Below are 15129 nucleotides of genomic sequence, written 5' to 3'. Positions count from 1 at the left end.
TTGATGTAGCCTATAATCCCGATGACATCACCGAGAGACGTAATAGAATACAAAGGCTTTAAATCTTAATGAAAAAAATGAGTATTATCGAAAAAAAACATGTAAAATATAGTGCTGTCAAGAGTAATGTTTGCAGTTCAATATAAAATGTTTTGCCAACAGTCTCTTGAAAAACATAATCGTTTTTAAATAACTTATGTTTTGCTTAAATAGTGGCAATTTGATTTTACTGATAAATAACGCCCATGTAGTTTTACCGTTTTATGATCCTTGTTTTTCTGAATTTATGTCGCCAAATGGTATAAAACCATAAAATCATTGACATACTAAACTGCAGCTCTGAAGTCATCAGGTGACACCACCTTGTGGACAGTCGTGTTGCTAAAAATAAGTTGTTTAGAAGACACATCTAATAGCCAAGTCAACACTGATGTCATCAAAATTTACATCAGATTGGTTGTTAGTTATTATTAAAGAACTGCAGATATGGACTTTAATCAAAATGTGACATTAATATTTTCACGTTTTTTTATGTGATGGTGTGATTTGTGTTTAAATCATTGTATTTAATAATGCTTCAGCAACATTTCTTAAACCTTTAGACCATACAACTTGGGAATTAAACAAAAAGACATCACTAAACAGAAAAACAGTGAAACAGGAATTTATTCAACAAGTTTATTTCCTACTCAGACAGGAATAAAGTTGTTACATGTTACATATTAATTATGAATATTCTGTACTCACTCCATAGTCACAGTGCCCTCAAACATCATCTCAACTGTAGAACAGAAAGCACACAGCCATTCTAGGTTGGAAAAAAAAAATGTTGTAAATTCATCCGCTCATGATCATCAACAGACGTTATGGCATTAAAAAGAAAAAAAAAAAAAAGTACACAGTACAATTCAAAGTTTCAACACTCATGATAACTCAAACAATAATCTAAATGAAGAAAACTAACAAAAAAAGGCACAAGAAAAAGTCTAAAAAACAAAAATTGATTGCGAAAATTTGAACTTGAGGGAATCCACTAGCCAGCTCCCTCAAGTCTGGTTTCTGCCAACGCTCCCAAAGGAGCAGTTAGAAATACACAAGACAGTTAAATAGTGTCATCCTAACTTGGAACAAATAGAATAAGACCATTTCCCAAAATGAAGAACTATTAATTTAACAAAAAAAAGTAAAAATATACAAGCTTAGAGTCAATAGACAGAAGGAACAGGTAGGTTTATCTTTTTAATATGCGCCTGGCAATGAAATGGGTTTGAATGGCTCAGGGACTGCTCCGGGCTGCAAAAGTCATTCATCATTCTTGTCTTCTTCCTCCTCAGCTTCTGCTGCCTCAACTCCTTCCTCTCCTTCCTCCCCTTCCTCGCCAGGTAATCCCTCTTCGCCAATCTCATCATGAACCACAAATCCCTCTTCTTCCTCCTCTTCTTCTCCAACTTCAAAACCTTCCTCCTCTTCCTGGTTGCCCTGCTGCTCCTCTTCTTCAATGACTGGCTCCTCCTCCATCTTTTCCTCCTCTACTGCTGCTGCTTCTTCTTCACCATCGACCACCTCCTGGCTTGTCTCTCCATCAGCCGACGGTTCCTCTGTAGCTTCTGTCTGGCCATCTGCTGTTTCGCTGGTTAAGTCCATCTCAGACACGTCCATCACCATGGAGTCCTCTGGGTCCTGTTCATCTTGGTTACCAGTGAATGGGTTTTCACCCTGACAATAAAAGACAGTTGTGAGTACAGTCCTTTTAGACCCTGCATTAGTGACAAACTGAAGACTATACACATGCATTTCTTAGCCAGTATTGTGTAGGGTGTCAAAAATGTGTCTTATTTGCAGCTGAAGGATCTACAAACACAATATATATATATATATATATATATATATGCAAATCTAACAGTTCGGATTGGATCGTTTCTTCGAATCAGCAAAAGATGTAATAATAAATTGTATTTACTACAATTCCAGTAATAAGACAAGCAGTTAGATAAACCCAAACTCCTTTTTAAAATCTGAGTGGCCAATGAGGGAAATGTAGCTGAAGTTATGCATTAAACATGTGGCCTTAGTGCATGTTGCTGACAAATGTATACATACCTTAAGGTAGCTCTCCAGCTTCTTGCCAATGAGTTTGTGGTTGAGGATGCTGCGAGCAACTGATAGACTGGCCCTCTTTGACTGCTCCATCATACCCTTGAATCACAGAGAGGCAAGTTCAAACAGTTTCTAATGAAACTTTGTTCTTAAAACCCACTTTTTCCTCTAAGAAGATTCTGACATTCACCAACTCATTAACTGGGATTTGTACTTGGCTAAGAACAACACTTGGAAGCACTCATAAGCCGTTTTCACATATGCACTCCTGAAAATATCTGGATAATTTCAGGAAGACTGCTCCGAATATTCTGCTGACCTGGCTGTTCACACATGTCCCTCACAGAGGGGTACCATCCCTGTCAGACAGGATGGGGGGGGGCTCCTGAGGTAAGACACATGATGTAAAAAAAACGACGGGAAAGTAGCTGACGAAGGAACTGAGTCTGCTATACGATGTAAAGACAATATTTGCCTTTATATCAATGCTACATGTAGTTCAACGGTATCACACAACATACTGGAGAATAGAAAACATAATGCAGCCATTTGATTATGTGCAGAGATCACAAAGTCACATTAACCGGCTCCAGTAACAGGATGTAAACATCAACACTGTTTCATACAGGCACAAGGTGAATTCTCCTGATAATATCATACTGCGTTCTCACATCAGCTCAATCGGACTTGCAGCGGAAAAAATACAATCTGCAATTGTGAAACCACTATTACACACATTTGAGTGCTTATAAAACTACCGTAGTGCAAAATTACTGGTAATCATGTTTTCTTTATTTAGCACTTTCATATTATAAAATGACATGTATAAATGGCAATTTAAATCTGATCAACCTTTATTTCAATCGTGATTGATCTTTACTGCAAAAATTAAATTCTGAATATAAACTAAGCACATAGACATTCATTTAATAAAATGCTATTCACAACAATAAAAGCCTACATAAATGAGATATGGCCAGTGTCTCTTTTTTGTTTCCTGTTATTAGAACTACTTCAGTATTCATAACTTGGCATCCAGTGTTCATTCTGTTTGAAGAATTGTATCTTTTTGATCCAGTGCAACTTCCAGTTATGTGCACATGGCTCTGCAGTCTTATGCCCTTATATGGACATAAGGGGTTTTTCTATGCTAATAGGTTTTTTTTTAACCTAGTACCATAAGTGGAAGACATGCACATATAGTTTTCCACTGAATAACAATTTGGGTGCATACCTTTCTGTTGTAGTTATGGTCGGGAGACTTGATGTGTTTCTGTATCAGGTGGGGCTGCATGGGAATGAAGAGGTCACATGCTGCACAGTGGGCAGCTTCCACTTTCCTCATGAAGTGCTCCATACCAAGATCTAAAACACAGGAATGACAAATATTTTCAATGAATTCTCTTCCTTCCACCATTTATGGACAAATCTGCTGTACCTTCTGCTTACCTCTCGTGAGGTCTTGCTCTTTGTAAACCTGGCAGATGGCAGCGCAGTGGTTTTCCAGCTGGCTTACCCTCTGCTCCGTCTTTGTGAACTTGTTTAGCAAATACTCCTGTGAAAATCAAAACACCATTTGTTAAGTAACCCTTCATACAACACTTTTTGTGACAGTGACCCAAGGAAACTTACTGTATTTATGTAACTGTCCATTTTTTGTTTTATCATTAATCCATTTTAAGCATACAAATTGTGGTGAGAATCTCTGATGTTAAATAGGTCTCATTAACCTGTAGGAAGTCTGTAGTGGGCTTGGACAGTTGGCTGGAGAGGAACTTGAAGCTGTCTTTGTGGAAACGACTCTCCAGATGAGTTTCCATTTCCTCCTTGTAGAATGAGCGGAATTTGCACACAGAGCACGCAAACATCACCCTGGAAAATAAATAAAGCACAGTGTGATTAAAAAAAAAAAAAAAGAAGTGAAATCAGAAACAATCGAAGTTACTAGAAAATCATCTCATTAAATGTTGTTTTAACAACTATTGATAGTTAAATTACTGAAAACAAATGGAATAATCAGAGTAGTCAGAGTAATAAGAAAGACAATTGAAGGAGGGTAACGTAGTAAACCTAGACCAAGGAATCAGGTGGTATTTAGTACGTGTTCTCACCTCTCTAGGAAGCCCCTCCTCTTCCTCATTTTTGGGTGCTTGTCCTGACCTGGGGTTGAGGTCTGTTTGCCCTGCGGACTTTTCTTTTCTTCCTGTTTGGATGAAGCTGAGCACAAGCACACAAGCTAGGTAAGTCTCTATGCCCATGAGAGGGTTAGCAGTTCTAGACAAGTTCAAGTCAAGAAAGAAGAAAAAAAGGAGGAAGTGTGGTCAGGCTCACCTTTGTCTCCCTCTGCAGCAGGTTCCTGTGAAGGAGATTCTCTTATTAATCAAAGCATTAACGAAGGAGCAGAACCTTTGTACTTGACTGATCTTATTTAAATTAGGAGTAAAATGGCTTTAAAAAAAAAAATGGGCTGATGGGCTAAAACATGGTGCAATAAACAGACCAAGGAATATGATTGGCAAAGGACAAAAAAGCATGCAAGTATCAGCTAACGGTTGTGTATGACAACAATCTGTAACTTTACCTAAAGAATATTTATCATAGCCATATAAAATCTCTTGACGGATCATGGGGTTGGATACAAAATATTTAAGATATAGTCCCTAAATTAATGATTGCTGGTTTGTCTGACTCACACAGCACTGCAGGAGCAGCCAGCTAAAAGACATACACACGTCTGTTAAATGAACCGACTGCTTGTGTTACAGCTTCAACATTGCAATATGAAGGAAAATAAGGTTTTGTAAATTACAGCAAATTGGTTATTCACAGAAAGATTTTCTATTTGTAATGCTGATGTCCTTAGAGGGAAGGTAACAATTACAGCTTGTTGTACTCAGATAAACCTGCTTTTTGCTAAAATAAAAAAAATAAAAAAGACACTTGTATTGTTATGATTGGAATTGTAAGACGGTGCAGAGTGCAGAAAATTAAGAATTGGATACATTATTAAGATTCATGGAGATGCATTTTGATCGGTTATATTATTAAAATAAAGTTTAAGTCATAACAATTTGAATAGTACACAAGTTACAAGCAAATCATAGATATACACGTTTACATATTGGCCGATATGAAAATAAGTATCTAATCACAAAACAGTTTTGTGATCAGTTGCACCCCTCACGTTTCTTTAAAAAAATAAAATGCAGGTTATTATTTAAAAAAAGATATTGTGTTGTTCAATCAACTCAGTAGTTTAGTGGTTCTTTAATGGGGAAAAGGGGACAAATAAACAATCTGACATTGTTGATTTGGAATACTCAAGGTAACATTTAAGACTTGATAGGCCCATAATTTTATACATTGATCCAGAGTTCCTGTCTATCGTCATCTACTCACCACAGCTGCAGTCTTGGGTTCACTGGCATCACCATTTTTCTCTAATTGTTCTATGAAAACAAACAACATCAACATCAGGCCACGTTGGTCCAAGAAATGTAATTTGTGATGTTTTTATTGAATTACCTTAAAATAAGATATTACCTTCGGTAGCTTCTGACCCTGCACTTTCTGTCTTATTCATCTTGGACTCGGGTTCATCGCCTGCTGTCGGCGTCTGCTTTCTCTTCTTCTGCACATCACGCTGTGGTTTCACCTGCTACAGTCAACAAAATCAATTTGAACTCAAAAACAAACGAACGGAAACAAAAACACCCAGAGCTGATTTTAAACACAACGATGACCTCTAGAATTGATATGTGTTCCTTCCCTGGGCATTTCCTTATCAATAGTCTTAGCCTTATCTTAAGACTACCCAGGAAGGGGCAAGAGAAAAAATAAGGAACCCAAAAAAATCCTCATAATGAAATCATTCTGCACCCCCACAGGTAAACGAAACAAAGAATGGGGCAGAAAGAGTTCTCACTTGCCTTTACTGTACAAAAAGGGGAAGCTTCATGATTTATGTCTGACAGGTTAAACGGGCTGGGCCGATTTAGAGGGGCAAGTGATGTGCCAAATGGGTGTCATGGATAATTTGCTTTACATGGCACATAGCAGGTTGTAGCACTTTAGGCTGACTTGCCATTTGGTTGACGATAGAAAAGGAGGGAATCAGAAGGGCAAGACCTTTGCCCAGTGTCTGAGGAGGTCTTATTTGGCTGGAGGTACTTACTTTGTTGAGGGGTCTCTTGCGGCCTCGCTGGCGGCCAGCTCGTGGGCCCCCTCCGAAATGCCTCCCAGGAAAGTCGTGAGGGCCTTGAATGGAACCCTGGAAGCCCCCACTTTCAGGGTACATGCGGTTGGACAGGAGGGATGGGAGCTTGCCTCTACCACCTCCGGGAGAGTGGCCGCGGTGGGACTGGCCACCGCTACCACTTCCCCGCCCGCCTCCGCCTAATGGAGTGGGGTCAGACCTGCGGTTTCCAAACCCTCCTCCAGCTCCTCGACCCCCGGCACTTCCACCCCTTCTGGGGGAACGTCGGCCTGCTCCAGCCCATCCTCCACCTCCACCTCCAGAACCTCCTCCCTGGACACTGCTGAAGGACTCTCTCATATTCTGTCGCATTTTAGCGACGCCATAGGAAGAAGAGGGGCTGTCAAAGCCTCCTCCTCCTCCTAGCCCAATTCCCCCTCCGAAGCCTGAGCCTCCTCGCTGTCCCAACAGCATGTTGTCCCCACGGCCATCGCCATAACCATAGCTACCACCACCAGATCTGTAGAGATCTCGGAAGGAGGTGGGGGCGGAGGAGGTGCGCGAGTCGAATGACTCGTACTGGTCATACCTGCGGGAGGGAGGGAGAGGGTTGACAGAGAAGAGCAGAGAGCAGGGGAGGCAGGTAGGGCAGTCAGGTTTGGATTTCTCCACCTGCTTTTCCTTCTCCTCCAAGGTCTCGCTTCTGCGGATTTGTTTTTTTTGTCACTCCCAGCTTTATTTCAGAAACCACAATAGATCATAAATTGATGATCCAAGACAATTCAACACTCCGCTCGTGGTGATTAATAATGTATTTAGGATTTTCAACCGAACTTAAAGTTAACAGGAACTAATCAAACCACATTGTCTGGCGGAGGTCAAACAGTATCCTGCAGATTTGAGGTGAATATGGTTTCTTAACTTCAAAAATTTAATCGACATGAGTATGGTAACAGGAATGTCTTGAGCCATAAACAAGAAGTGATGCTTCCTGGGAAGTATCTGGATTATAGTAGCAAGTCTATAAAAAAAAATAAAAAAAAAAGGGGGGGGGGCTAGACATAAACTGGGCCTTTTTGTGAACATCATGATAAAACCTATGAAACCATCTCTTGTGTAACCTATGGCCAGAACTTAGGGTTAGGTCACATGGATGATGAGAGGGAAAGAGCGTATGAATAAATAAAAGCTATGTCAACAAAAAGGTAATGTTCAAATGGTGCTATGTAAAGATGAACGGGCCTCATCGGCATTTTTCTCAATCTGAAACGAACAGAAATGTGTCTGGGTGCAGCTACATCAAGAGGCCATGTATTTTCATGAGGTCCGATGTTTTCAAAAATCAAAACAACATTTTCTTTCCAGCAATCAGAAAAACCACAACATGGCAAGGGCATACAATTACACCTAAAGAGCAACACACATCCTCCTCATCCAAAACAGGGAGCAAGGAAAACATTAACTGTTAAATGTAAGTCAAATACTTGGCAAGCCCAACAGCCAAACTAACCATCACCATTTTATCACAAAAACACCTAAATTTCCAACTGTACCGTCATGGTCTGTATGTTTACTACTAGAATGTAATTAACAGAACTTACACCACCAGGACACTTCAGAAGCACAAGCTAGGACAAGACCTGTTTGACTTTTAAATTACCAATAGCATTAGAGGGCCAAGCATCGTATTATACTTCAGAACATTTCTAATCAAGGCATTAAGAGGGACACTTTACAGACGAGTCTTCAAACAAGCAACACTTAAAAAGGCAACATCAAGGGTAAGGCGGGCCAATAACACATTCTTAAAAAGGGGGACTGCGATCAAACTTGATAGTAGGGCTGGGAATCTTTGGGTGTCTCAAGATTCCATTTCAATTCTTGGGGTCGCAATGCAATTCGGCATCTATTTTTGATTCAAAACGATTCTGGATTCATGATTCAAAGTCTATTAATGAATTAGTACATACTTCATGATCTACTCCAGTCATCTGTAAGATTGGCTGAATTTGGCATTCTACCGAGTTTAAGAGCTAGCCTTAGCACTGAGCAGGGAGTGACTGATTGGCCCCCCAAAAAAAACCAAAAAACGATTTTTAGACGTTATGAATCTATTTAAAATCTCAGAAGATGTTGTGAATGCTTAAACTAAGATATAGAAATTTCTGAGCACTCAACATGTAAGAAAATTGGCGCAAGTAAGGGTATTAAAAAGTTTACACAGGTGCTTAGGTTTAGTGCTTAGTTTATATTAATAATTTAACATTTTGCAGTTGAGACTATACATTGTATAGTTAAAAAAGCTGATTATATAAAAACCCTGTGTTTACATTTACGCAAATAGTTTTACACGGGGAAGTCAGCACTTAAAATGTGCACAAGAATTTGTGAATGTCAGAAATGTTTAGTAAATCTCTGAATCTAGCAGCACTTGAAATTTTTAAGTGGTGTTTACGAACACATTTTCCTGAGAACTGTTGGTGAATGAGGCGCAATAGATAGAAATGTGAAACTACTTTCTTCCATGACTTTACATGTAGATCACCTTGTCTGTTTGTTTTAAAGGAGGAGATCTCTGCGAGATTAATGGCCACTAAAAACAATAAACAGTAACCTCTAAGCAATCTCCCTGATGTCTTGCGCTGGATAGACACTCCTATAAAACTAGATACCTGTTTTTAATTATATTTTCTTTCAGAACAAAGATTAAAGCCTTGATAATGTGTTACGGACAGCTTGATTTTATGCCACTTTAAAACGTGTTATGTTTTTTGCATGAATGCCACTACTAAAATGTTAAACCATAAGAAAGGAAAGGGGTTATTACCTGTCACCACGAGATCCTTTCAAACCCCCCTCCAGCTGAGTGAGCATATCAAGGCGCTGATTGATCTTTGCAATAACAGCGTCTGCATGTGTGCCGGTGGAAGAGAGCAGGGATGATCCAGAGAGACCTCTCTTCATATGGCCGCCTCCGCCTCCACCTCCATAGCCCCCGAGCCCTGACATGGAGTCCTTATAACCTCCGCCATACATATCAAAGCCACTAGAACCTAGTAAAGTAAAGATTTCATAATGTTTGTTACACACTAAAATTATAACCGACTAACAGAGCATCAACTAGTCTTGCAATCAGCTCCTTTCACTTTCTTTTACCATTAAATAAATAAATACTTAAGATTACAGTTTTTTTTAAAACAAGTAGTAGAAATGATGTAGTCAATATCACATCAAAACTGGTGTGTTGTCCTTTCATAGAGCATTACAATGGGTTTTACATCCATTCATATTCTCACCTCTGCTGCCTGAACCTCCACCTCCCCAGCTGGAGTAACCTATGAAAGGAAAGAATACACATCAGTAAATTAATTCAATAGGTTATAGATTATAGAAGCCTATTTAGACGTGAAGAGTCATTTAATCAGGTTATGATTAACTACATATGGCTTTGTGGTTTAACAATAAAGAGGTAAAATGTGAAGAAAGGAACTCAAAAGTCTAAATCAAAATGTCTCAGGAGATGTGGACACTTAGAAAGTAGGCCGACAGGGTTTATTAACATTTATCAAATAATTAATCTGTTACATTCCCATTTAACTCGCTGAGAATTTGAGAAAAGTCGGATTTTTATATCAGCTTCAAAGTTTGTAAAACCACATTATGGAAACAGCAGCTTTGCTGAGGCGGCCATTTTATTAACAGGCCTTTAAAGGTCTAGTTTTTCACTCACTGACTCCATTTTAACAAAATTGGAAAGCCACCTTTAGCAACACAGTTAACATGCCAACAGAATCTAACAATGGACCACACAACACCAGGTGTTAGCATGTTAGCAAATAAACACTGACGGCTTTGTGGCTAACCTAGCAAGCTATTTTTACCTGCATGTTACAGGGTAACAACCCCGTTAAGCCGTAATGGGTTTGTGTTTAAATGCTCTGGAATTAATTTGTTAGTCTCGTTTTAAAATGTAGACATTACAGAAGGCTGACTCTTTTTTTGTTTAGGCTGCATCTGCTCGTTGTTTCTGCGAGGCAGAGGCGGACCTAGCTCAGGACTAGCACACTAGTGCTACCATGTAGCTAGTGACGCTAAACGTATCTGCACAACAGGATAGGTCACATTTTTTAAGTACAATGTAATCTATAATTACCAGAACCATATCCTCTGCTGTCCATTGCAACTTTGTAATGCTGAAAAAATCCGTTCGAGAGCAGAGAAGGATCCAACAGCGGATACGCCTTGAGGCAGACAGAGGAGTCTCTCTTGTTTAAAGCGAGCTGGAGGAGGGGGGGGGGGGGGTCACGTGACCGTCAAGATCTGCGTAAATCAAGCGTAATGGACGTAAGCGTCACGTACAATTATTTGGCTGTAATTTAAATGTAGCCTAGGTAAAGTAATTGCATGGCAGGGAATATTCAAGACAGTCTCAATTTTCGGTCGTGTCAAAAACAGTAGAAACAACACCAGTTTTAAAAGTATTTTAAATCTATATTCTGTAGGCTAAATTTGAATACGGATAACAAAGGCACCCTTTAGTCGATTGATGCAAAAACTCCGCATATGTAAAATAGCGACATCTGCTGGTCAACAATAAGATTAGCAGTTTAGCCCACTCAACTCCACTCTTCAGTTTTATAGGCTATAACACAGTTGAACATTTAAAACAAGTATTTGTTAGGCCCGAAAAAGTCTCCTGTAAAATGTTTGTCTGATGTGCAATTTTCCCTTCATCAGCTAATTTACCCAAAGTCCTTTTTGTAATATTTGGCTCCACCTTTGTTTATAAACAATTCATCACAATTATTCTATCTTGCAGACATTGCACACAAACACTTAGGCCTGTTTAATAAAATGTGAGACAGTGGTTCAGATTGGGATTGATTCATTGCTGAGTTGGTGTTGAAGTTGGTGCACGTGTTTCACCTGTTTGATTAAAAGGAATATAAAAACTTTAACCATCAACACACAACTGTTTTTCTGAAAGCCAAAGACAAAATTCAAAAACTTCCCTACAACATTTTATTCAAGATAACATTTTTTTTTTTTTTTTTTTTTTTTTTTTTTACTAATAATTGTTTTCTATCGGTTAAAACCGTAAACCTGTGCTATCGCACCATTCTTCTAGTTCCGATTAATCAATGGACTCCATGTTACCGCCTTGCGCCACTAGAGGGAGTCAATTCACAAAGTTAGACTGCACGTGAGGTTCATTTTCATCCGAGGCTTTTTAAAGCCTTTCTTATAATGTAGCTGACAAATTATTTGAAAGAATGTGCTCTTTTTTAAAAATCTTAGTCTTTTTTAATGACACTGCCATGATACATTGAAAGACAGAAATAGTTATCAAGAATGGACTTGGAATATCCGGGATATTTCCTTCACTCGCTGTTTTATAAATTAAAAATAATATTTGAGTAATATATATGTTATACAGTTTAAGAATCTGGAGCTTCTGAAACAAAGGAGGAGAAGAGGCATGGGACTGTGATCGTATTGCCACCCTGACAGGGCGTTTCTGGAAGAGACTAATTCTATGGGATTGAAAAGTACTCTCCCAAACTATATTACAAAATGAAACATAAGGATAAATTAGACTACAATAATGGAGGAGACAACTGGTGGTGAAAAGATGACTGACCCTTTGAATAATATAATATAATATAATAAGAGTTTTGTTAATTTTTCTTCTCACCCAGTCAATGTTGTCAATGTTGTCTTTCAACTCCCAACTCCATTCTCAGGAAGCCTGATCTGGAAGTCTGTTAAAGCTTAGTACCAAAATGTTGGTATTCAGTACCAGAGGCTATCATTGTCAGACAATAGCTGAAAGGGTTCCAAAATCATTAGTGAGGTAGCCTAGTGCAAAGACAGAGAAAGTGAGAACATTTGCAGATCAAGTCCTGTGTTGCACAAATATTAAATATTGTAATATGTATCCCCTGTAGCTTCCTCAGGTTGGCCAAGAATAATTCCATGGGCATTCACAGGTGTGTTAAATACATGGTCATATGACCAATCATCACAATCTAGAATTTTAAGTGTCACAACATCAAACAAAATAATAGTGTGTCCAACAACAATAATAACACACATTCTCCACATTTAAATTGTAAACATTGTCCTTGGTACTGCAGCTGTCCCTGTGCCACTTAAGCCTTGTCCCAATATCCACACTTCTGCCCTAAGATCTTCCTTTTAGTGTGCAAAGGACAGAAGCTGTAAAGAACAGAAATGGGACAGTGCTGTACAAGTATGGAAAGCCATTCCAGCATTTATTTGATATCCTTGATTTCGACCCAACTAGTTAGCCTAAAAATGTTTACTAGTAACTAGTAAGATTCACATAGTGAACTATTTAAGTAGTTCTGGGCTTTTGACCTTACTAGTTAGCTAGTGATGCTGAAAATGTTCACGAGTTAACGAGAAAGTTAAGTAAGTAGAGCCAAAATTTCCACTGGTACTACTAGTTATGTTTTTTAAGAATCTTACTAGATAACTAGTGAAGCTCAAATAGTTTTACTAGTTAACTGAGCCAAAATGTCATTAGCAATACTAGTTACAAAATGATTATGAGTAGGATTTCAAATGGTTAACTAGTTGGGAATTTATTTCAATCTTAAACTAGTTTTACATAAGATGCACACTAGTTAACCAGTTAAGGCTTTCCATATACACATCATTTATGTCACTTCTGTTTGGGTTCAGCAGAGGAAACATCGCTCTGGTGTTTTCAGTACTGCTGCTAAAATTGATTAGAAACCAACCACAAACTTCTCATATTCAAGTTTTTTTTATTTACTCATATTAATGTTGACATTATTTAGTGTTGCAATTGCAATATAGTTCTGTGACAACAACAAATATTAAATAACACTAGTCAATTTCAATTTGCAGGTATTTTACCAATTAGATCTCTGAAGGCAAGAGAATCAACAGTTGATGGGAAGCACTTCGCCAACAACATGCCTGTCTATCAATTTAGTCAGCTTACACATCGTGGAGCAGGCAATGTTTGAATAAAGCCTTGTCTGTTTGTATGGAGTGTCTGCTCCTTGGTCTGCCGAGCTAACATAAACTGTACCTCAGGTGTCTGCAGCACAGCACTCTCTGACAACAAGTTTAGTTGAAATGTGTTGTTGTTTACATCAGTGCTGATTTCTTGTGAGAGAAGTTTTCCTTCCTGCACATTGACAATATCTTTAAAGAGCCCATATTATGCCCTTTTTGGGGTTCATATATTTAATCTGTACCTACTAAAGTATGTTCACAATAGCTAAAGTTCGAAAAAAGTGTCTGTTTTCATGTACTGCCGCTCCATGCACCGGCTTGCTTCTGACTCGCTCTCTAAGGCTCTGAAGTGCCCACGTTCAGAGTCTGCACGTGTGCCAAGTCTGATCTGATTGGTCGGCCTGTCGGCTCTGCCGTAATTGGTCAGTCGCTCAGCCACTCTGGCTCTGAGGGCCAGGGAGCAAAAACATTAGCACCTTAGCACTACTGTGCTACCGCAGGCTACGGCATATCGTGGGCATGCTACAGAAGTTAATGGGCGTGCAACATGAGCTGCTGGTCTTGCCACAATGAGCCAATGGGCTTAGATCAGTGATCTCACACTGACAAGACGTCACACTGACAATTTTATTTCGAGGGGAGCTAGAACCTAGCGTTACATGCAGCTAATGCTGCAGCTAACAGGAGGACGTAGGAGAAGCTGCGTTTCCGCGGACTTTTAATTTTTGTACATAGATGTGCCTAAACATGCACAGGACACTTGGAAAACACACTAAAGGGCATATAAAACCAGAAAAAACATAATATGGGCCCTTTAACATAACACATTAGTCCCAACACTAATCGTACTCCACTTGTCTTTTGTCATGGCCCTCGAGCGACATTTTGACATTATGATAACTAATGCATATTGCTGGGTAGAGGCTTTTCTGTGCTTCATGAATAGCAGCTTATTCTCTGCCCTTAACTTTATAAGATTAAATGTCAGCTTGTCGTTCCTTATTGGAATAACAAAAGAAAGTGAAATATGTCATGTGTTATGTTCTGAATTGGCGAGCAGCTTCACGTAAGCTCATATTTTTAAAGATTTTTATCAATTCCTGATAAAAAAGACAATTCTCACTTACACTTTAAAAAATTATTTTCCATCATCTCTTTTCTCAGCTTTGCTGTCGGATCAACCCTGTAACAACCGTTTTGCTCAACTTTTGGTCAGCTGTTTGAAATGCCACAACACTAGAGGATTTCTAGGTATAGCCCCAAGTGAAGTGAGGTGCAATATGCACTTGCTAGAGGGGTGCACTAAGCGTGCAAGAGGGAACCCCTGGAGAACAACTTAGGGAATTGGGACACCCATACGGTCTAGCAACCCTTATGCAGAACGCAAGGGGCGCAAGAGCAGGAGTGCAGATATTGGGACCTTAGTGCACTTTCTAAATAAAAAGGGAGTTCAGGTTAGTTTGAAAATAGTTGAAGAGCAGCTATTCTGCTAAAAGTAAATACAACACCAGTAGCTGTGATCCTTCGACTTTTCCAGTGGTGGATGAAGCTACCTGAAAGCCAAACTCTAGAGAAAGAACCATACCAGAATATGACTTAGGTAGAAGTGAAAGTCATCTTTTTAAATAACTCTTAAGTAAAATTTTATCTCATTTTTAAGGACCAAAAGTATTTTTCAGACATTAATTGTATGGTATTCAAAGTAAAAGTAGGCCTAATTTGGAGGCCACATGCAAATAGCAAGATGAGGCCTTTGACCATTTTGCTTAAAGTAAGCTCAAACAAATGGAAAACAAATCTCCACCTTCCCTTCCCAATTACGCCCT

At 39.0% G+C, this 15129-nt stretch overlaps 1 protein-coding gene across 1 annotated transcript; it reads right to left on the bottom strand.

The window, feature by feature from the left end:
• Nucleotides 1-648: 648 nt before the first annotated feature.
• On the bottom strand, nucleotides 649-10593 carry akap8l (A kinase (PRKA) anchor protein 8-like). Its single transcript, XM_020644298.2, has 13 exons — nucleotides 10446-10593; nucleotides 9589-9627; nucleotides 9120-9345; nucleotides 6272-6881; nucleotides 5641-5755; nucleotides 5497-5546; nucleotides 4429-4453; nucleotides 4209-4314; nucleotides 3828-3969; nucleotides 3547-3652; nucleotides 3332-3462; nucleotides 2101-2196; nucleotides 649-1716 (listed from the first exon to the last, which is right to left on the bottom strand). The coding sequence occupies exons 1-13, from the start codon at nucleotides 10468-10470 to the stop codon at nucleotides 1303-1305; spliced, it is 2085 nt and encodes a 694-aa protein (XP_020499954.2). The 5' UTR covers nucleotides 10471-10593; the 3' UTR covers nucleotides 649-1302.
• Between the last annotated feature and the right edge of the window lie 4536 nt (nucleotides 10594-15129).

Source organism: Labrus bergylta, chromosome 1, assembly GCF_963930695.1.
Source record: "Labrus bergylta chromosome 1, fLabBer1.1, whole genome shotgun sequence".
NCBI classification, from domain to species: Eukaryota; Metazoa; Chordata; class Actinopteri; order Labriformes; family Labridae; genus Labrus; species Labrus bergylta.
This window is presented reverse-complemented; position numbering and strand designations above follow the sequence as displayed.

Coding starts and splice junctions, on each gene's coding strand:
- akap8l (XM_020644298.2), bottom strand. CDS start 10,470: ATGGACAGCAGAGGATATGGTTCTG. Junction 4,454..5,496: donor AACCCAAGACTGCAGCTGTG/GTGAGTAGATGA, acceptor TCTCCTTCACAG/GAACCTGCTGCAGAGGGAGA. Junction 3,653..3,827: donor CCACTACAGACTTCCTACAG/GTTAATGAGACC, acceptor TGATTTTCACAG/GAGTATTTGCTAAACAAGTT.